Here is a 23,758-nt window from a genome sequence, read left to right as displayed (position 1 = left end):
TTTCAAAACAGGTACCCTAAACAAATATGAAAAAACTATTCAAAACAATAAAAAGATATTGATAGGCTATATCATTAGGCTTACACTGTAGTCAGTTAAAATAGGGCCACATTTTCTAATGTTACAATGTAGAAATTACTAGATGGCCCAGTTCTCCTCTATGGATTTTGGGTTTTTGGCACATTTTTTATTGAAGAGAGGAATGTTGTAAGCCAGCTCGCTCAGTAGGCCCTTGGTGTGTGAGCGTTTAATCTACCTGTAACTTCCTGGTAAAAAGGTGTTTTGTCTCTGCGTGACACAGCGATCCGCTGCGTGCCCTCATGCCTGGCCAAACAGCTGCCTGAACCGCTGGAAGCCGCAGGAACAGATGGCCTTACCCGACAAAAGGAAAACCGACCTGAGGACACACAATCACTCACCTGAAAGGAATGAAAGTACAAAACTGACATTTTTAAAGTTGTTTAATTTATAGGCAGCACAAAATGGTGGATTTACCATATAAATAAATACTAAATAGATCAATGTCCCCTTTCTATTTGCTAACTGTGATGTTTATAGCACTGGTAAGCTGCTGCTACATCCACCGCTGTTGTAGCCTAATGCAATGCAGCATGGTCACTGGTAAAAAGTTTCAAATTGTTACTTCACAGAGTAAGTTTAAACGGCCCCTGAACTGTATTGTAGCCTGTACTCTGGTATAGCACCACCATCATCTTTCATTATGATAATTAAGATCATTTGATATAGTTTTCGTAATAAGCAAAGGTCTGTCATAACACTAGCCTCAAATGGAAAAAGCTCTCTGGGTTCAGTAGCGCCCTCTAGTGGAAAGAGTTATAGATCGCTACAGTACTTAGTCCAGCTTATTTCAAGGTATAGAAAGACTTCATTTGACAGACGGTCTTCATTTCACTTCGGTTTCACAGACAAGGCTTATGCCTAGTACCAGGCTTAAATGCATGTTTGAGCTGTTTTAACTGAAAGCAACTTGCACTGGCATATCTTAAAATATGTCAGTGCCATTGTTTTGTCTCAAGATGCACATCAGTAATGTATTAATTTTTCTAAGGCATATATTCTGTATTATTTTTTCTTATAAAAGCTACTTAAATGCCCAAATTGAGCTAAGGTCTAATCCTGTCTGTGAACCAGGCCACTGTGTTCTTAATTACAGTAAAAACACTGATGACACTGTGGTGTGATTGAAAAATATATTTTTTGTTGTGATGTGATGCATGGTGACATCACTAATGGCTGAATTTAAGTAATTAAAGAAATTACAATTTCTTATTATAATAAGTAATAATTACTTATTATAACAAGTAGTTATTATTTAAATGATTATTTAAGTTATGTTTACATTATTAAGTAGTTATTTTAAGAACTTTATTAAGTTATTATTAAATAAATGTTCTTTGTGTTGTTTAAAATTTTGTTATTTTAAAATATTATTTTAAATATTACATAGGTTACAATTTATACATGCATATTTATATATTAATATAATATATTTGTCTTTAAAAATACTCATTTAATTGCAGTGTTTATCATTTTCTAATAGAATTTTGACATAATTCTGAAGATAATTACCTTTTTATGATTAAAAAAAAAAGTATAGCCTACTAGCACAATGCCTGATCCCTCTCTGTCTGTCAGCACAGATGCTCGATATCTTCACCCTGAGTACCTCAAAGGCCAGTTCAGAGAAAACTGGCTTAAAACCATTTTGTTTAGGTAGTCTGACACAAAATAAGGCTTATAATGAATTAACATCCACTTCGGCTGCATCAGCATCCATCCCTCACCCATAATGCAGTTCAGCTGTTTAATGCAATGCATTTTTTTAAGAATAGTCTTTATTTACTGATTTAGATCAATATTATACATAAGTGGAGCATGGAATTTGTTAGTTTATTCTAAAGAGATTTATTTGCGATAAGTGAGAGCTCCTTTTGTAATTAGAAAGAGCTTTGTCACTCGTTCCAGTGAAAGTGCTTATCTGTGCAAATTTGATGGCAAGTAATCGTGTGAGTGTCGACGATCACTGACGGGCTTTCAAAGGAAATCAGAAAGCAGCTTATCAGAAATCAGAACATGACATGTGTGACATTTGCCAACCACAAAAATAAGAATTCTCATCAAAACAAACTTGTCGTTTGCTCGTGTGAGGACAGTCCCATTTATGTAAATTTAAATTTTGTGTGATTGCAGCAGCAGTTTTAGTTGTTGCTTGCTTAAGATTAAGCCCTACTTTAAGTTTAGTTATTTTGATAATAAATAATATAGCCTATATCAATAATATAGCCTATTAATATTTAAATGATCACATATGAAAAAGCAAAAGATTTAAATATTTGCCACTAAACTTTTTGCGTACAACCCACTGTATAATAATAAATAAAAAAACTTTAACCTTTGAAGAGGTCATCTGATATGTTGATAATTAGTGTTAATTGTAGTGAAAGCTGAGCTGAGTTTTTCCAATACAGTCATTTTGTTAATGAAAACATAGCAGTTGTAAGAATTTGAAAGGGTTAGTTCGCCCAAAAATGAAAAATCTGTCAGTTATTACTCACCCTCATGTTGTTCCAACTCCGTAAGACTTTCGTTCACCTTCGGAACACAAATTAAGATATTTTTGATTAAATCTGAGAGCTGGCTCACTCCTTCATAGGCTTCTATGTAATCGATATCTGCCATCCCAGAAAAGTTAGTAAAGACATTGTTAAAATAGTCCAAGTGACTACAGTGGCTCAACCTTAAGTTTATCAAGCAAAAAAAAAAAAAAAAAAACGACTTTATTCAACTATTAATTTTCTTCTGAGTGAGTTCACATAGTGTAACAGCACAGCGCGTTTCTTAGTCTGTGATGCTGGCCAATAGTGAGCCTACGTTCTGACGTACAACCCAGAAGCGCTGTGCTGTTACACTACACTGTTAGACTTTTCTGTCATTTCTGCAATTATTTACTTTAAATCACCTTAATCTCAATCTTTACAGTAAATAACTGTGATTCCCATTGCATCATAGGAATTTTCTGTGACGTCAAACACCACATACAGAGACTTACTGTATTTTTAAAATTTGCTGTAGGCCTATACTAGCCTACTGTATTTGACGTAACGGCCTCTCTGACTGGCACCATTCCATCGAGCTTTTTATGTCCTAATTTTGCTCACCGCGTGTCTACAATGCTATAACAGCCAGAAGCTGTCTATATTGGACACATTGAAGCGACCACACCATTAATGCAAAATTCAAACCTGTCTGTCCCTTGTCAGAAATGGCGCGAGCGCTTGGACTCGGAGAGTCACTACACTGTCTGGCTGGGATTTGTCGTGTCGCGCCGGAGCATCCCGTGTAATATCACTGGGTTCTGACTGTCTTTTGTTGGATCGCGCCGTTCGTGTCTGTTAGACGGAATTCACTTCACCGAGAGAGACCAGCAAGCAAGTAAAAAAAAAAAAAAAAAAAAAAAAACATTCTGTGTGTGTTGACAGTTTTGTGCACCCCAGTTTAACCTATAGACGTCATGGCGGTAACGAACTTTACCACGGTAAACTGCGCTAACGTTTCATTTTACAGACTTTGTTAGATTATTGAATTGTCGAGTCAAAATACCCCAAGGAGCAACTCTTAGTTTACATTAACATTAAATTAACTAATGTGAAATTCTGTTTTGTTTGTAGGCAGCTAACGTTGGCCTAGTGATGAGAAAATAACATTGTATGTTAGCTAACACGTTTTATGGCTAGCGGCCACCTTTCTATTTTTGTAATAATTCAGTCTATAACATATTAGTTTATTTTTATTTTATGGAATTTAATATTTACTGCAATTTTTGTTCGTTTTTTATTTAAGGGGCTACCGGAGGAGTTTTGAGATCTATAGTCAAAATAGACTTGACCCTCCCTTCGACAGCAAAAAAAAAAAAAAAAAAAATCGGGCGAGACCGAGACAGCTATATGGAGCTACGTGGAAAAATTTGCACCTAACAAGCCACTTTCATGAATACAAAAGTTGGGTGTCCATCCCCCTAGACTAAAAAAAAGTTGGATGACCCTCCCCCAACAAAGAATAAAAAGACATGACCCTCCCCTATTTTCCTCCGATGGTCCATTCCATAAATACCGAACGGTCACTTATGAGTTTAAAGGCAACTGCAACAAAGCGCCAATTCGCGCCACTGTCTAGCAAGATTCCTGAGGTAATACATCCTAAATAATATAAGCCTATAATAAGCCTAAACTGTAACTACTTGAAATCATAGATTTTTGATATATTTTGAGTTTTTGACATAAGTTTGCTGAAATGATTAGCAATATGTGATAAGTGCTTTGGAGCCACTGGCACAGGTAGCATACAATAGCTTATAAAATCTCTATAAAACTGGCTAACTTTATATCAAATAAGTGACCTTTGCATCATGTCTAACATTATATTTATTACACAGCAAATGAACCAATCAGAAGATGGACCATTTTCTATGTTCAGTCTCACCAGATTAAATGTATCCAGGTAAGCACTGCAGTAAAACTCACTAATTCATTCATACCAAATTAAGTTTATATATTTTTGCATTATTTTGATATTTTATTAGGCAGAAGACTCTCTACCATTGCAGTCCCACCTGACCAGGAAGTTCCTAACATCAGCGCACACTTAACTACTGTAAGAAGGCGAACGATCATCACACAGTGATTTCTTGCATGTGTCTTACTGTGTATTTGTCTCAAACAGGAACCTCTTCACTGCAGACAAGCTGAAATGGGCTAAATCATCGATTTCAGTCTTTCTCTCTATGGATCTCAGCATTTTTGAACAGAATTTAGAATATGTAAGTATTAAATTGAATCTGGCATAATTTAATTTAGTTCATCTGAAATGTTTGAAAATGCTATTAAGCTGTTTACAAATATATATTCTTAAGTTATTGTAAAAATAATAATAAATAATTATTTCCTCTCTCTCTCTCTCTCTCTCTCTCTGTCTGTCTCTCTCTCTCTCTCTCTCTCTCTCTCTCTCTCTCTCTCTGTCTGTCTCTCTCTCTCTCTCTCTCTCTGTTTTTATATAGTGTTGGGACTGAGTACATTTGTGTTTGTGGACACGCATACAGACCAGGTAACATTCTGATGTTGTCAGTCAAGTTCTGAACAGGAACCAATCTTTAGAGAAGTTAATTTATTCATATGTTCATTTAAAGATTGTGTTGGCTTTTTAAAGATTATTTTGATGATGATTTTTACTCCTATGCTGTGGAAAAGATGGAGGAGTAGACAGTCAGACATTGATAATAAGAAATGTTTCTTATTCATATTTTGCAGTTTTATGAATGTAATGGTTGATATTTCATTATAATAATTGTATAAACTAACAACCAATGACTTTACATTCATTTAGTCAAATGCTAACGTTTTGTTTTGGATTTTATGTATGTTTTTTAACAATGTGTGCAGTGAAGGACGGCACATAATGTGTTAATTTAACACGTTTACACATCTTTGTGCTAACCTTTCTGACATATTTACTTTGTTAAAATCATTAACACAATGAATGAGTTAAAATTAACACAAAAAAATGTTGTCCCTAAACTCACCCATTAATGTGTAAACATTTAACCCATCATTTCCAGCATGGACAGACTGTTTATTTTGTGATGTATATGAAATGTTTTGAATAAAAAAGAAATGGCATTTTGTAGGGCTGTAGTACTCGAGTCCGGACTCGAGACCGTTTTTCTATGGTCTATGGTTTCTATGGTCAAAAAATACTTTTTTTTTTTTTTTATGTGGATGTTATTGAGCTTGTAGAAGTTTAGCTCTTGCGTTCTTCTGAACATCTCGCTGAATGACATCTGAACATTGCCCGATGTAATTTCTGAGTCATATCTGCCTTTCTTTTAAATGCCTATTCCACAAGTGGTAGGCTACAATGACTGGCTGTTTTAAAATATAGCTAATATCGAAACAAAATAACCCAGGCAGTCTCATCTACGAGACGTTTAGGCCTCCTCCAATAGTACTGACAGCTGGGCTCATAGCTTGCAGGATTGCTTAGTGGCAAACTTTTTTCATTTGATTGGTTGGCCACCCGCCCGAATTTAATTAAAATATTATTTTTCGTCACGTCATCCGCCCGATCCGTGGTTTATCCGCATCTCTAGTGTGTGTGTGTGTGTGTGTGTGTGTGCGTTGGCTCGGCCTTCCTCATGCAGTTTAATTGGTTGACATTGCGTGTATGATTGACAGGAACAGAATGTGAGGCTGATCAGACAGTCGAAACAAATGTGTGTGCTCCTTTAGGCCTATATAATTATTTTTTTTGTTGTTCTTTGAATTAGTCAATTATTTTAAATAAAATTAAAATCATTCATTATTTCATTATTACATAATGATTTAATTTCTATAGGCTAATATAATTAATTTCTATTGGTAATAGTAGTGGGTTGGTGTTTGTATATCAGTTCTAACACTGCTATTATGAGGTATCACCATATGTCATCATTCTGTTTTCTTTAGATTAGAAGATTATATGATATCAAGGGGAATGTCTATAGGCTACTTAAAAATCCTGGGTGTTGCGACACTGTTTTTGCTTTTAGATCAACAAATAATAACCCAAAATGATTGTCTTGATAATGTCAGGCATAAGACTTTTTTTTTTCTGTCCTGGACTCGGTCTTGACTCGGACTCGAACCTCTTTGGACTTGGTCTTGACTTGGACTCGACTAGTCCTGGTCTTGGACTCGACAAAGGTGGTCTTGACTACAGCCCTAGTATTTTGTAATAATTCAGTCTAATTGATTTGTATGTCAGTAGTACTTCTATAATTAATTCTATATCAAAATTATGAAATTAATTTATATTTAGTACAAATAAAAATAATTACAGTAATGTTCTGATTAGCTTGGTTTTTACAGTAATGCACTGTATTACACAATTACAGTACCATGTAGTTACTGTAAAACTGGAATACGGTAATGGTACTGTAAATCTTAAAGGAGAACTCCGGTCAATTTTAACATTGAGCTAATTTTTTTGTACATTTGGAGTGCTGTCAGTACAGAGAACAACGACAAAAATCGGTGTTGCCTACAACGTGTTATCGTCGTTTTAAAATTTGCACCCTGTTGACTTCAATGGGGCAAGTTTTAAACCTGCTTTTAGCCTCTTAACATCCTTGATGTGTCATTACAAGTGCACAGGTCATGTGAGTGATTCCTTCTGAGTGAACGCGGGTGAATCTGACTGCAGTAGATGTGAAAGAAATATATAAAAAATGATGTTTATTCAACCAGCGCACATACCTGTATTTACATCCTGTTTTCGGTCGAAGTCCACAGTAGTCGATTGTCGAGTTCACGCGCATAGGTTTAGTACCTATGATCACGCGCGTGAACTCGACAATCGAACAGTGTTGCCAGTAAGTTACTGTAAAAAAAAACCTCGAAATGTCTAACAGTGTACTCACACAGAAGAAAATGAATAGTTGAATCAAGTCGTTATTTTTGTTTTGTTTTCCGCACAAAAAGTATTCTCGTCGCTTGATAAACTTAAGGTTGAGCCACTGTAGTCACTCGGACTATTTTAACGATGTCTTTACTAACTTTTCTGAGATGGCAGATATCAATTACCTAGCAGCCTATGAAGGAATGAGACAGCTCTCAGATTTCATCAAAAAATATCTTAATTTGTGTTCTGAAGATGAACAAAAGTCTTGAGGAGTTGGAACAACATGAGGGTGAGTAATAACTGACAGAATTTAAATTTTTGGGTGAACTAACCCTTTAAGGTCAAGTTCACATGTATAATTTACAATGTGAAAGACAGTTTTCAAAATCCCAGCCAGTTTCACTTTTCAATAACAGCCTTTGTACTTTGGTCAGACACTGGTTTGCACATATGTGATAATTCTCACATGAATATTGAGGTCATGTCGCTTCAGTGATCAGTATTTTACGCCTACAAACGGATCCGAATACGCTGAATCAGAGAACACCTACAATAAGAAATACTGAGTCATACTACTTAAAATAGGTTTAAATCCCATTTGTGTAAAAAATATAAATATCTACAGAGGCAGATATCCAGAAACATTCAGATGTATGCCAGGAAAATGTCATACTTCAGAAATAGCCGACATACTGCTGAAGTCAAAGTCATCAGTTCTGACCCTCGCAGCTTAAAGATTTTAAAGGTTATGAAAGCTGCCAAGTGAATCAGTGCACTTTTTTAGTTGATCATCCTTAAGGATTTTTTTCCCAGCTTGATTCATTCAGTGAGAAAGTGCAACAGATCTCACTTAGGATATTTTATGATATATTACAATGTAAAATAATGTTCATATATCGTGTCAATCTACAAACAGCAAAGATATTAAAGGGAAAATTCTCTCATTATTTCCTCATACTCATGCTGTTCTAAACCCGTGTGACTTTCTTTCCTTTACAGAACACAAAAGAAGATATTTTGAAAAATGTTGGTGTTCAAACAACACTGGACCCAATTGAGTTTCTTTGTATGGACAAAAAAATCTTCAAAATATGTTGTTGTTTTTTTGCAAAAGGATGCAGCGAATATTACAATGACATGAATAATTTTTTAGGAATCATGCATTGACTGCCATATATGTAGAGCTAAATATTTATACATTTATGTAATTTATGGAGCAGTTGTTATTTATATTCTTGTTACATTGGTCAGCACTGAAAAGAAAACCTGAGGGGAAAAGATTCTAAATCAAAATGATACTGATCATGAGACTTTTTATTAAAATCATTGTTGGTGTTATTGCTGTTTTTGTAATGACACAGATTAATTAATAATGATATTCAGCCCCAGGAAAACATTTTATCTCCCTTAAACAACAAATCATATTAATGTATAATTCAAAATGTTCCACAAAAGATGCTCCCAGGAAACTTAAAAGTCAAAGATGAAATGATGTGGTATGTTTTTTATTTCTTTATTAATTATGCTTTCGATTATTCGATTAATTATGCGATCAATTATGCTTTTCATATTTACCGTGTGACGCCAAATAAACACCTTTTCACTAGAGTGTTTGTGTAAAACTCGAGAGCTGTTTGTGAATACCCTCATTGTGTTGTTTGTGGAACGTGCTTGTTTCCTTTGCGATGACACTTAAGTATTTTCTGTATAAATAAGTGCTGGATACTGACTACTGGCAATGACACATTCTATGTGGGAAGGTGGCAACTTCAGGTGAGTCTTAAAATGCTCTTTAGCTCTGTGGAAACTATTCCGTGAAAACTGAACAATGTGCTAAAGCGTAAATGAGATTAATTTTCCTACAACTTAACAGATGTGTTGCAAGATACAATTTGTGTTTTGGAAACCTCTTTTTTTCCTTTACATTTACTAATCTCTGTCTCTGCTGGAATTTATGACCTTAGTGATTATTGACCATAGACCAGTGAATATATATATATATATATATATGTGTGTGTGTATATGTAATTTTTTTAAATAAATAAATAAAAATAAATAAATAAACATATATATATATATATATACACACACACACACACAGTACATACAGTATATGTGTGTCATATTACATTATAGTATGACATAGCAGAAATTAGACATTTTTATTGTCAAAATATGCCATAGGCTATAGAGCAGCACAACATTTATATTAAATCTTTTTTTAATTTGTTATAATTTCTTATTCATATATATACTTTATATGTACTGTATATATAGCCTATATAGATATACTTTATATGTACTGTATAAATATATTTAATATGTACTATATATATATATATATATTAATTTGTTATAATTTGTTATTGATAAGTTAAAAAAACAATGCATAATCTCTAAATAATGTTGTCTCTTAATATCAAGATAAAATAAAAATATACAAGCACATCCCTTTTTCCTTTTAAAATTGTGCTAACCTTTCTTAGACACTTTAACATAATATAAAGCATTTGTTTAAGAAATATGAATTGTCTTTAATCTTAGAAATTTGAAAACTTGTGCTCAACCCCTGCAGAATGAGGTGTAAGACGGTCTCCGCTGCATGTGTCCTTTGACATTCATAGAAGAATTACATTACCTCATGTCATGATCTACAACCTTTGATATAAATTGAAGAATCTAACATTGCATTTACTCCTTTGATGTGAGATTTTATCTCTCTCTTTTTTTCAGATTGTCAATTTTATCCAATAAAGATCCTTTCACTCTCGTTTTTAACCAGAACAGCACAGGAAGACAACGGCTGACTACAAAGGCGCAAGGTAAAGAAAGCTGGTGAATATTTACTTGCTTGTTTATGAAATATGCATGATTTAATAGTGCCTGTTGTTTAATGACAACTTTGGTGACATAGTATTCCATGCTGGCATATGATGAGACTTTGGATTATGATATTTCCAAAGTATCCAAAATTTGTATGGATACTCAAATCTGCATTCACATTATCTGCATGCACATTATATTGGGATTTTAATTCAAATATTTAAAATGCACGCTTATTTACAAGAGGAAAAATTCTCAAATGATAAGACTCATATCAGGTTTTTATTTGAATGCCTGTTTTGCATTTCTGAATAATATTTTAATCATGTTAACCAAGCAAATAATGATACAGTATGATACAATGCATGTCACACATGAAATTGAGATACTGTATTTGCTTAAATTATAACTGTTTATGTTTATTCCACGTATTTGCCTTTAAACATTCAAACAATGGAAATATGAGAGTGGGAGGATAAAAGAGATAAAGTTATGGTCACTGTGAGTCATTTAGTTTTTTTCTCAAATTTTTTTTGGATAACAACCTGATTTCACCAAGACTAACAGTTTATATTTTCAACTTGTTTCATGTGGTAGAGATGGTAAGGAAAGTAGCTGACAAATATTGATTCCTATATGTAGTTTCACTTAGATTTTGTATTGTGAGGCAGGGTAAAAACTACATGTATGTGAAAAGAGGGTAAAGAATTAAGCAAGACAATGAGTAATATTCCATGAGTTGTGTGAACCTGAAAGCAACGTTACATATGGGGTGATAGACATTGTCTAGAAAAGCGACTGACTGGGAATAATAATGCACGCATTATATTTTTGTTGTTCTTAAGATGAAATCCAAATTATTTCATTTTTCATTTATAATTAAATTTGCTTGCATTTGATGTTTGTTTAAAGTGCAGTGGTGCGCATGAAAACAAATCATTTTATTGTAATATAAATGTATTGTTTTATAGTGAGACGCACTGATCTTAACTCAGGCTCAATAACATCATCAACCACATTCTATTGTTGTCTTATATCCCTTATCCTGTTCCTGGGTTGCTTCTTTTGTGCATGTTTTTGCAAAATGCAAAGTGTGTTTGTGTGATTTCCTGTGGTGGGAGAGGTTTGTGTCTTGTTTGACAGACAGATGTCACGCACATTTTGGGTTCACATTCAAGCAACTCTCGTGTTTAGGTTTTTCTGGAGACTTAGAGATTTGTCTGAAATAATTATTGTCTTGTGGCTACTGTAAATTATGTAGTCCGTCACATGTTGACGTAGTATGTTAGTACGTCAATTTCATGTAATCATATCAGCACTTTCCTTATTGTCCCTCTAGGTTTTTCTGTGAAATTCCCATAATATTTCTTTCACCTTCTCTATAGTAGCCTACATTTTTTAAGGCTTGACATTTTTGCATACATTTACAACATATTTCCATTTTTATTTAAAGGGTAAGTTCACCAAATTTTTTTATTCTGTCTTCATTTACTCACCCTCATGTCGTTCCAAACCCATAAGACTTTTGTTTATCTTCGAAACACAAATGAATATATTTTTTGATAAAAATTTTTATTTTAAGCTATTCGCAATATATTTTAATATATTAAATTGTGCTAAAACGGAACCACTTCAAGTATACATTTAGTGCAATTTAAGTGTATTTCTGTACAGTTCATTTAAAATATAGCTTAATTTTAGTGTGCTTCAAGAACATTTCAATAGCATTTAAGAATTAGAAATGTATTAGCATAACACTACTAGTTTATTATAAAGCTGTTTTTTCAGTATTCAAAATGGTATATTAAAAGTGCAAAAGTAATTTAATATAAATGTTAAGACACACACTTTGAAATCAAGAACACTTTAATATACTATCTTGTTGTGTACATTGCCAAATAAATACCTAGACTACATTAAAAAAGTACAGCAGCATATATAATCTCTTGAACAAAATACATTATAATACATGAACGATCAGTGAAATGCTATGGCAATGCTATTTTTATAACTGAAAAGTTTATACTAACTTTATACTGAAAAGTAGGCTACACTATGAATATTACATCACTAAATAAATAAGCATCACAAAGTTATGGAAAAACAATATGCAGAAGTGAATAATGCATTATTTACAAACTCAGGCCTACAAATGGCTGAACCAAAGAAACAGAAGAGTTTGAATGTCACATCTTCAAGTGGACAGTCACTTCGAGTACGACTCGCATTTTCCGCAACTGAGGGCTTGTGGTTCAGATATTGTAGTATTTGAAGACTGCTTTATCATAGGATCTGTGAAAGGGAAGAAGAATTTATATAAAATTAACCAATGATTAACATTTTTGTATCCATGTTTGAAAATGTGTATTATAATTTGCATAGATATGCATTAGAATTCCATTGTGTTCTCAGTTTACCTTTCAAAGCTTTGACTATATCCTCATCAAGCTGGACATGAGTGTCCATTTTTATCCTCTTGTTTGTCGTCACTATACAGCACTCACTTACATTGAACATAATATTAGAAGAAGCCCAACTCCACTTACAGTGAGCAGAGTTCAATCAAAAAGTCACTGATAGTTATTTGCAGCAATAAAGCAACCTGTGAAGACGGTTTGTATATGTTGTATATTGATAATAGCGGTTTATTTAAACCTAGGGTATTTCCCATGAATATGTCTATTGTGGTCATGCTAACATGCACTCTGTTCATCTCTGTTAAAAAGATGCAAGGAAATTAGAAGTTGTGCAAAACATTGTATGCCAAGTGACTTGCAACTTTACCAAAAAAAAAAAAACCATTAAAGAAACAGATTTTTACATGAATGACTCGAAGGAAGCACAAATTAGACACCTGAAATGGACACGTTGCTAACATTTTCCTACCAAGACTGACAGAATCACCTTCCATTAGGCCTGATTCAGAAATCTATAACAGAGGTGATATGAGAAAAACCACACTTATTATGGTCTGAAAAACAACAAACATTAATATTTCCCCCCAAAATAGTTATACAGTAGGCCTATATACATTATTATATATCTTCGAGTCTGCTTCGACTTCGACTTGAAAAGCGTGGCTCTGATTAAATTGACCCTTAAATTTGACAAGATTAAATTGTCAAATTGACCCTTTGCTAAGCCACGCCCGAAAACCGTCACAGGCCAATCGTGGCTTAGCAACCGTAACTAGGCGCGGGAGGTCTGGCAAGCTTTCGAGCGAGGGAAACATGCTGAAGAGTTGTGCAAATCTGATACCCGGTATCCTAAAAGTTTGGACGAGGGGGTGGAATTTTTTCCCTTCCCGAAACCTGAAACCCAAGGGGAGAAATGCCGGGCGTGGATCAAGCAGTGTGGCAGGCCCCATTCACAACTAAATGTCGACAGGATTAACAAAAACACCTACGTTTGCTCCACGACTTGTGAGCAGTTAGCCTGGCGGGCTAAAAATATGAGCGGGAGAATGTTATCATTGTAAAGTGGTCAGGCTAATGTCTTGTTTATTACACAAGATTTATGGATAAGCTGTTTGATTTATAATTATGCGATTATTTAAAAATTTCACTTACCCTGCTGTGCATGAACATAGCTGTTCCTCAATTTGTGTGTTTCAACGTATGAGGCGGCTGCTGCTTGCTGGGACCTATAGGCTTTAGCTTTGATTAAATTATTCTCTAATCGGTTGCATATTATGTCGTGGATATATCCCTCGAATGCATACTGCAGTCCCTTTTGTCTTGCTCTCTCAGATATTTCACTTGTTCGCCAAAAATGACTAATTATCTCATTGGGAATGTCTGACACCGGTACATACATACTATAATAGATGTGCCAGGTGCGAAAGCTTGTCAGGCGTAGCAACAGTAACTCAGGAGGGCGGGGCTTAGCGAAGGGTCAATTGAATGTAGCTGCACTGAAAAAGACACTGTTACATTTTGTGTCAAAAATACGACTGGCACAGACAAGTAACGTTGATTTAATACAAATCTTACCTAGAATCACAAAATAATCACACGCCATGCAAACTTGACGAAGCTGGGTAAAAAAAAAACAAAAAAAAACCATAACACTAAGTTTTCTATTTATTAGTTCCCCCCCCAAAGAACTCTAAATTCTGTCATCACTTACCGTTCAGTAGTTCCAAACCATATAAGACTTTCGTTCATCTTCGAAAAAAAAACTGAGATATTTTAATGAAACCTGAAAGATATCCATCCGATTACTGATTCACCAAAAAGTTATTCTATATGAATCGCGTGGTTTCCTCCGAGACCTCTAAAGAGACACGATTGCTCTATATAATTTAACAGTTTAAATTTACACTTCTAAATCTAATCACATTCATTCAAGTAGCATATGCAGAGATGACGCACACAGCATATCTGATAAACGGAAGCTCAGACAATCTCATTATCATAAGAACCAATCGGAGCCATTCAACGTCTCGGGAACGAATCAGGTTTATTCACGTGTATTACACGTGTTGTTTGAATTTAAACAAGTAAAAACAACTTTGGAAAATGTATTTATGATGCATTTCAAATAAAATGATGTTTAAATCCTTGTGGGAATTTTAGTAGTACAAACGTATAATGGACAACAGCCTTTTAGGTAGCCTTTTATAAGTACAAACAAGTCTCAGCCTGCCTGACAGACATTTCTGTCTGGATGAAGGACCACCACCTTCAACTAAACCTTGGAAAGACAGAGCTGCTTGTGGTCCCGGCCAACCAAACACTACACCACTACTTCTCCATTCAGCTTGGTTTGTCATCCATAACTCCTTCAAGGTCAGCCAGGAACATTGCTAGAACTGTGGTCAGTGAAGTTCAATTGATCATCAAAATCCTGCAGATTTGCCTTATACAACATTAGGAGGATCAGGCCCTTCCCATCAGAGCATGCTACACAACTCCTTGCCCAAGCGCTTGTTCTATCCAGACTGGACTACTGTAATGCTCTTCCAGCTTGCACTGTCAAACCTTTGCAACTGATCCAGAATTCTGCAGCAAGAGTGGCCTTTTAATGAGCCGAAGAGAGCACACGTCACTTCTCTCCTCACTAAATTGCACTGGTTGCCAGTTGCCGCTTGCATCAAATTCAAGTCACTGACGTTTGCCTACAGAACAACCACTTGTTCTGCTCCCTTTTACCAAAACTCATTACTTCAGACTTATGTGCCATCCAGAAACTTAAACTCCGCAAGTGAACGTCGTCTTGTGGTGCCATCTCAAAGAGGCACAAAATCTCTTTCTCTGACCTTTAACTTGACTGTTCCATAGCCATTTTCAAGAAACGGCTGAAGACATCTTTTTCTGCAGCACTTGATCCATTAATACTAACACTTTCTCTTCTGTTCTATATCTATTTATTATAAAAAAACATTTATTTAAAAGAAATGCATGTACTGCATTAGATTAAAATGGGAAGGGTCATAGCACTTGCATATTGTTGTCCTATTGTTAGTTTAACTGCTTCTATTGTTCTCATTTGTAAGTCACTTTGGATAAAAGCGTCTGCTAAATGAATAAATGTAAATGTAAAAGTTAACAATAGATTAATTTTAAGAATGCTTATTGCAATGCTTAACAATAGTTGACAATGTTTATAATATATTATAATTATAATAATAATATATTATAATACTTATAAATTATAATTTCAAAATATTAAAATGATAAATACATTAATATTTTAAGTGTTCCTAAGCGTTTATAAAGTACATATATTTTAAACCCACTAAAAGCTTAATCATTTTGCTGTTATTACACAAAGTACACATAAAATATACTTTAAGTAATAGTAACATAAGTATTTTTCTGTAAATACACTAAAACGTCACTAAAAGTATGTTTGTGTTTAGCTAGCATATTTCTTAAAAGTGTAACAAAGCATATATTTATTACCAAAGTACTTATAGTACACATTTTAGAAATATATTAAAAGTAGGCTATGCTTGTTTTTAGCATATTTCTTAAAAGTGTAACCAAGCATATATTGATTACCAATGTACTTAGTATACTTTTTAGAAATATATTAAAATGCAATTCCATATATTTTTAATGCACTTCAAATAAGCATGTTGGGAATACAATTTCAGAATTCTGGGTGAATAGACTTTCAATGGTCTTTCATTTTATAGATTTCATTAAAAATATCTTAATTTGTGTTTTGAAGATAAACTAAAGTCTTATGGGTTTGGAAGGTAATTGGAGTATTGAAGAGTAATTGATGACAGAATTTTCATTTTTTGGTGAAATAACCCTTTAACTAATTCCTCTTCAGAATTTGGTAAATTAAGGAATCAATTTAGGTAAACTCAGGTATTATTGGGGGTTCATGAAGGTACTGAGGGGGTCAGTGGACTGACATATGAAACAATTTTAATTATTTAATCAATTAAATGTGTAAATGTGGTTCCAAATAATGAAACAACTTCTCATATCTAATCTTATATGCATATCTAATTCAGATGATTCCATAGTAAAGAATAAAGTACAAACAAAGTAATGTAAAGAGTCAAGGACAAATGTCACCATGAAAGCCTTATAAACAAATGCATACATACATACAATACAATACAAAATGTATTGTAAACTAAAGCAATTATATTCTCAGATAGTCTAATACAGAACACTAAGTTAACCTTAACCAAAGATATTAAAAAGCTAAAGTTCAGCTAATTGTTGCATTCTCTCTTTCACATTATGTATTATGTGAAATGTCTAAGTATATGATGCTGTACACCAATTTGCAATCTTTGTCAAACTCTTGAATTCAGGAATGCCTCGGTCTGAGAGAGAAAGTGACAAGAGGGTGAGTGGGAGAGAAAATGAACGACAGCCACAACTGAAAGAAGAGCATGACGCATCTTCCCCTCTGATGAACGAACGTTCTTCACACCAGTGCGTGGAAGATCTTTCATCCGCCGCACGTTCCGTGAGTGAGCTTCGTTTTCTGGTACTTTCTGTAAAACAATGCCTTAAATGAAGACATCCCTTTGCTGGTTGTTTGCATTTAAACTGCATTTTCGGAAGATTCCAAATCATTTCGTGTATGGATGGGGTTTTAGTTTTCTTGCTACAGTAGCCTATATGAACTGCAATATATTTCGGAAATATTGCAACATTTCTGTAGAATTCTGCCCCTCAGACAGTGGAATCAGTCCAGCTCAGCCATACTGCTCCTTCCAACAACTCAACATACTTAAAACATTCACTATGCCAGGTAGCTTCTGATGATTAAAAGCTACATGAAGCTCTCAGAGAATGGCCTTTATTGTGGAGAGTGCGTTGGCGTGATTCTCTGTGTGTTTGTGTACGTGTGCAGAGAACTGGTGATGAGGAACGGATGCATTTTCTTCAGCTGGTGTTTCAGAATTCTCGAGCTGGCCAGATCAGGCCGTCTGTACTCCGCTCTACGGCTCTCCTGCTTCAGGGTTTGTGTTCCAATGAATTATTCAAACTTTACATTTTTTTTCCTTGACAGTCAAAGTAGTGAAATCCACAGAGATATCATTATATTCCATATATGTACATGTTCTGTCAAGCAACAATGTTTTGAAACACACACACACTGCTGCATGTAACCTCTTCAAAGCGTTTCGACTCAAACGGTTTCAAAAGAAATAAAATAAAAGTTTTCAAACTCTCTCTGAAGGAGGTGCTGTATGTTTTATATAATAGCGTTGAGGCCATACATTTACATACCCCTTGTAGAATCTGCAAAATGTTGATCATTTTTGTTTACAAAAAGAGGGATCATAAAAATTGCATATTGTTTTTATTTTATTTTGTACTACCCTGAATAAGATGTTTCATAAAACAGATGTTTACATATTGTCCACAAAACAGAACATTAAGTTGATACTACTACTACTAATTATTATTATTATTATTATTATTAGTAGTAGTAGTAGTAGTAGTATTGTTATTATTAAAGTTTTAACATTTACTGCAAGGGGTATGTAATCATTTGACCACAAATGTATATACAATTTGATTTAAATGAGAATATATTGTATGTATTGTATGTAATTTTATACACAGTATATATACAGTACAGGTCAAAAGTTTGGAAACATTACGCTTTTTTATATTTTTGAAAGAAGTCTCTAATGCTTATCAAGGCTGCGTTTATTTGATCAAAAATACAGAAAAAAACAGTAATATTGTGAAATATTATTACAACTTAAAATAATAGTTTTCTATTTGAATATACTTTAAAAAATAATTTATTCCTGTGATGCAAAGCTGAATTTTCAGCATCATTACTCCAGTCTTCAGTGTCACATGTGACCATCCAGTCTATCACATGATCCTTTAGAAATCATTCTAATATTCTGATTTATTATGAGTGTTGGAAACAGTTCTGCTGCCTAATATATTTGATGAATAAAAGGTTAAAAAGAACTACATTTATTCAAAATAAAAAAATATTTTCTAATAATATAAATCTTCCTTACTATCACTTTTTATCAATTTAACACATCCTTGCTGAATAAAAGTATTGATTTATTTCAAAAAAAAGAAAGAAAAAAAATGACTGACCCCAAATTACTGACCAGTAGTGTATATTGTTGTTAGAAAAGATTTCTATTTTTAAAAAATGTGCTTTTTTTTTTTTTTTTACTTTTTATTCATCAAAGTATCCTAAAAAAGTATCACAGGTTATGAAAAAATATTAAGCAGCAGAACTGTTTCCAACTTTGATAATGAATCATCATATTAGAATGATTTCTAAAGGATCATGTGATAGACTGGAGTAATGATCCTGAAAATTCAGCTTTGCATCACAGAAATAAATGATAATTTAAAGTATAATAAATTGAAAACCAATTATTTTAAATTGTAATAATATATCACAATATTACTTTTTTTTTCTGTATTTTTGATCAAATAAATGCAGGCTTGATGAGCAGAAGAAACTTCTTTCAAAAACATTAAAAATAGTAACTTTTGACCTGTACTGTATATATATATATATATATATATATATATGTGTGTGTGTGTGTGTGTGTTACATATAAAAACAATATAATATAAAAAATTACTGGAAAAAAAATATTTTTTAAAGTATTCACAGGTGTGCACTGTTTTGCCTCACTCTTTAGCAAATGACAGTCACCCAGCAGCCATGAACAGAAGAAAAGAGACCGATCACAGCACGCAGATTTCCTTACAAGCTGTTGCTGACAGTAAACAATCTCCCAGCTTACAGCATCACAGGTAAGTATCACTGAAAAAAATCCCATAAAGGTAATAAATGTTCATCAATAAGTATATTTACATCCTTTAAGTCCTTCACGTGTCCTCCTCAGCCCTGTCCAGACAGAGATCCAGAGATCCAGCTCTCTGTATATAAATGGACAATGTCGCTGGCCAGGCTGTGATAAAGTCTTTGAAGGGTACACACATTTTTTGAGGTAAGTCTGTATTTTATTTCAGTATCTGAAATTACATATGCGAGCTTCCCTTGTTGGAAACGTATCATTTTCAAACGGAAAGATTCCTCTTTTGATTCTCAACCTGTCTAGACATCTGAACCGAGACCACAGCACAGATGAGAAAGCTATTGCTCAGTGGCGGGTTCAACAAGACCTGGTGCGCCACATGGAGAATCAGGTACATCAGTGATAAGGTCGCTCACAAACAGCACACACAGGTCTTGCTCCGTGCATCATTGATTATCATTATGAATGAGACGTTGAAAGTGAATCATGGTTTCATTGGTTTTGAGTCACTGAGTGTGAACCTAAAAGAATCACACAAAAAGATCTTGGTAAAAGTGGTTTGAGAACCCACTCACTCTAATGTGCCATATGTGATGTGATGACTTCAGCTCATTCAGGAGAAGCAGAAACTTCACGCCATGCAGATCCACCTTCAACTCTTTGACTGCATCTCGACATGTACTGTAAGACTCTTCAGAATACTCTATGAGTTTCATAAGTTTCATGAGAGCATACAATAATAGTGATTCTCATAGTGAACATGACATTTCCTTTTTGTGATTTCATCAAACGTCAGTAAATCTATACAAACTGCAGTTTGACTCATTTCAAGATGTCTACAACAATCTATAGCTGTGTTTAACGCTGCTCTCATATTAAGCACTGACTTGTGTGTTCTCCATCAGGGAGTTGCTACAGGTCGGTGGAGGCCGCTGGCGCTAAATTTGCCCCCGTTGGGGGAGCCAGATGGCAGGACAGAGAGAGCTAGTGAAGCACCGGTACAACAGGACCCCTGCCACATACCCCCACCACGCATGCTGCCCGGTAAAAACCTGCTTAAATCCAAAATACACATCTTACTGTGCCCCTAAACACACACATTCTAACTAAAGAGTTTCTTTAAACAAGAATAATCTAATCAAGTGGAACTGAAAAGCTGAAAAATATACAGATGGATAAAGGTTACCATCCAACACACCCATCTTCTGCTTCCTTTCCATTTATGTTATTGGTCAGACTGTAGAAAGTTGGTGGTCTACCACTATGACTACAATTGTGATTTAGCTTGTTTCCTGTTGACACAGTTGGCATGCCTGCAGACCACAAAGGCTGCCTTAGATCTGGACCAAAGGTAGTTCACACAGCCTCAGCTGGTGTTGTTGCTCATAAACCAGCTATTATAAAACCTTGATTTTGCATTTGCTGGGTGCATTGTGCAAGTATGTTATTGAAAATGACTAACTCATTTGCATTACCCGGCAGCAAAACACGTAGCGACACATTAAGCACAATGACACATATGAGTGTTTGTGGTCAATTTCCAAGAATGATTATGTGATGTTTTGTTTTTTAGTCATTTGGTTTTCTGCCAATTACAGATTTCGTTAGCAATGTTGAATACTACAAATATGCCAATATACGACCTCCATATACATATGCTTTTCTAATCAGATGGGTAAGTACAAATATATATATATATATATATATATACACATACACACATTTGAATGCTCATTTTAAAATATAAACATGTATAAATATGATTTATCATTGATTCCTACAGTCAATCCTGGAAGCCCCAGAGAAACAGCGGACGTTAAACGAAATCTACAATTGGTTCACAAGAATGTTTTACTATTTCCGTCATAGTTCTCCTACATGGAAGGTACTAAACATGCTGTCACACCCATCTAACCATCTGTTTGAGACCTAGAAACGGTCCTATTTCTGTTTAGTTCAAAAACTTAATTTAAGGATTTAATACTGTGAGAGACTGAAAGGTTTACTTGTGTGCCTGATTTAATGCCATATGAATTGGCTAAATTAAAACAAAATAAGCCCCAACCTTCAGCAGGTTGATCTCTGATATCCTGAGATTATTAGTCTCAAGCAATTTGGGACATTATATTTTTGTCCACATGGTGCCGCTGTTGACATGATAAAATCATGTTGAATAATCTCACTTAACACCACTAGACTGTCTGATTTATAACTGCCTCAACCTTTTTTTTCCTCAGAATGCTGTGCGACACAATCTTAGTCTCCACAAATGCTTTGTGCGGGTGGACGGGAGGATGGGGGCCGTGTGGACAGTGGATGAGGAAGAGTTTCAGAAGAGGAAAGGGCAAAAAATCAACAGGTCCTCTCAGGTTCTTCCCTCATCCTTAGATAAATTACATACACAATGATATGTTCAGGATTATTAAAACAAGAATATAGATTAAATTCACAAAATATGCTCTTTTTTTTTTTTTGGAAAGGCTGACAATGTGACAAAGCAACGTCTCATATGTTGTTTTACAGGGACTACACTTTGAATTGGCTGACACCCTTCTCCAATTGTTGATCCCATGAAGCCTCAGATGTATCAAACAATGCCACAGAGTTTCAGTGAAACGTTTTCCAAATGTTTAGTGTAGTATGAACAAAAATGAGGCTCAAGTTTTATGATTTTAAAGCAGAGTTTTAGTCATGATCCTGAAGGATGAGATGAGATTTTCATTGATGTATATCTATCTTTAAAATGTCAACCGGTCTTCTTAAAAAAAAGAAAAAGAAAAGACAAATAGCCTATTTATGCAGACTGTACGTTTTCTTTTTTTAATTCGTAAATAGTGGTTATAACTGAATGCATGCATTATTTCTGATTAAGCTTTTTTATGTTCTGTACTATATCTGATTAAAATGAAATAGAGTAAAATAACATTAGAAAAGGCTATTCAAAATGATTCAAAATTTCACTTTGAGAGACCAGACTCCAACCTGACCAGAAGAGGGCATCTGTGTGTGCTCACATGTTTTTGGGTGTGGTAATTCTGTAACAGTGCAGGCAAAGACAAAAAGCATCATAAAAGCTGCTGGAATGAAAGACAAAGAAATGTCATATCTACACTTCTAAATCGTATTCTGATTATATTTATGCTGTATAATAGGCTAATTCAAAACTGAGTCAATGAAGCAGGCTTGATTAAGGGCAAATTGTATGTTGATTAAAACATGTCTTGATAAATTCCTCACCATGCTGATTTGAATTACTGTAGAATTCCATACTTTTTCTTCCTCAGATGTGCAAATGGCTGCTTTTTCACCCTATTTTGCACATGTGTGACATGCTGCAGTCTAAAGGTGGAGAGTAAATAAATCTGCTGCATCTGTTCCCCTGTGGTTCTCTGTTTTGTGTTCCAGCTTGATGGGAACGTATCCATCTCTTATGATGCTTCAGCCTGTGCTTTTGTGCTCCTCTGCCACCACAGGCTTTTGTTCACCCTCATATACCAGTGCCATGTGAATTCTCACAATGCTGTTGATGGTGGTTGGGACTAAGGGCATTCTAAAGGAAAATGAATATTTGTTTATTAGATTAGGGATAATGTAAAGTAAGTCAATCAATCTGCCATTACATGGCTACTTTACTAAATAAATACGTGGACATGAAAGCGTATAGGATACATAAGCGGCCTTGCAACAATATTACAATAAAATAAAATCGTAAATTCTTTGAGGTTATTCTCACTACAATTGGTGACTGGAACGCAAGGTGGCACCAGCCAGTTAGGCCTACGTTTGCATGAAACAAGACTGGTTTGCAAGCACAAAATGGGTGCTTCTCAAATGGAAGGCTGCGTCCAAGTAAGGGGCGGGCCGTTCACACAGAACGTGTTTTACCGTTACTTTTCCATTATTTTTCTATGTAAACACGCGCTAGACGGACGTACCTGGTTCACACGGAATGCATTTTTTTTGCTTTGAAAAACGCGAGACGAGGGCAGTGGAATGAGGAAAAACGCAGGGTCTCGAGACGCGTTTTTTTCAAAGTTGAACTGCCTTCAAGTCATGTAGTAAAGATCGTATATTTACGATGAACGCCGCCACAAAGTCGTAAATACCAGTGGGAAGCTCGGGATTTTCTTTAAGCCCCGATACGAGTTGAGGGCCGCGTATCAGTGAGAAACATGGCGGAAAACCAGAATACAGGTATTTAGCAGTGATATTGCTAGACTTTTCTATCACTATTTAAAATGCATTAATGGT

The 23,758-nt window shown here is 34.6% G+C and overlaps 1 protein-coding gene across 9 annotated transcripts; it reads left to right on the top strand.

Annotated features, from left to right (window-relative positions):
- The first annotated feature begins 4,658 nt into the window (after nucleotides 1-4,658).
- foxp3b (forkhead box P3b) lies at nucleotides 4,659-22,882 on the top strand. Of its 9 annotated transcripts, none has more exons than XM_084390182.1 (14): nucleotides 4,659-4,837; nucleotides 5,075-5,121; nucleotides 10,235-10,274; nucleotides 17,057-17,214; nucleotides 17,605-17,713; nucleotides 19,388-19,502; nucleotides 19,574-19,699; nucleotides 19,811-19,898; nucleotides 20,116-20,190; nucleotides 20,413-20,551; nucleotides 21,106-21,182; nucleotides 21,291-21,392; nucleotides 21,745-21,866; nucleotides 22,031-22,882. In XM_084390182.1, exons 4-14 carry the CDS (start codon nucleotides 17,059-17,061, stop codon nucleotides 22,071-22,073), a joined length of 1,152 nt encoding a protein of 383 aa, XP_084246308.1. In that variant the 5' UTR covers nucleotides 4,659-4,837; nucleotides 5,075-5,121; nucleotides 10,235-10,274; nucleotides 17,057-17,058; the 3' UTR covers nucleotides 22,074-22,882. The 9 variants fall into 9 exon arrangements, with proteins under 9 accessions (XP_084246308.1, XP_084246309.1, XP_084246305.1 ...); XM_084390183.1 differs by having other exon boundaries at nucleotides 4,670-4,837; nucleotides 10,186-10,274; nucleotides 19,595-19,699; XM_084390179.1 differs by having other exon boundaries at nucleotides 4,813-4,837; nucleotides 10,186-10,274.
- Nucleotides 22,883-23,758: the final 876 nt, after the last annotated feature.

Source organism: Rutilus rutilus (genome assembly GCF_951802725.1).
Source record: "Rutilus rutilus genome assembly, chromosome: 19".
NCBI classification, from domain to species: Eukaryota; Metazoa; Chordata; class Actinopteri; order Cypriniformes; family Leuciscidae; genus Rutilus; species Rutilus rutilus.
This window is presented reverse-complemented; position numbering and strand designations above follow the sequence as displayed.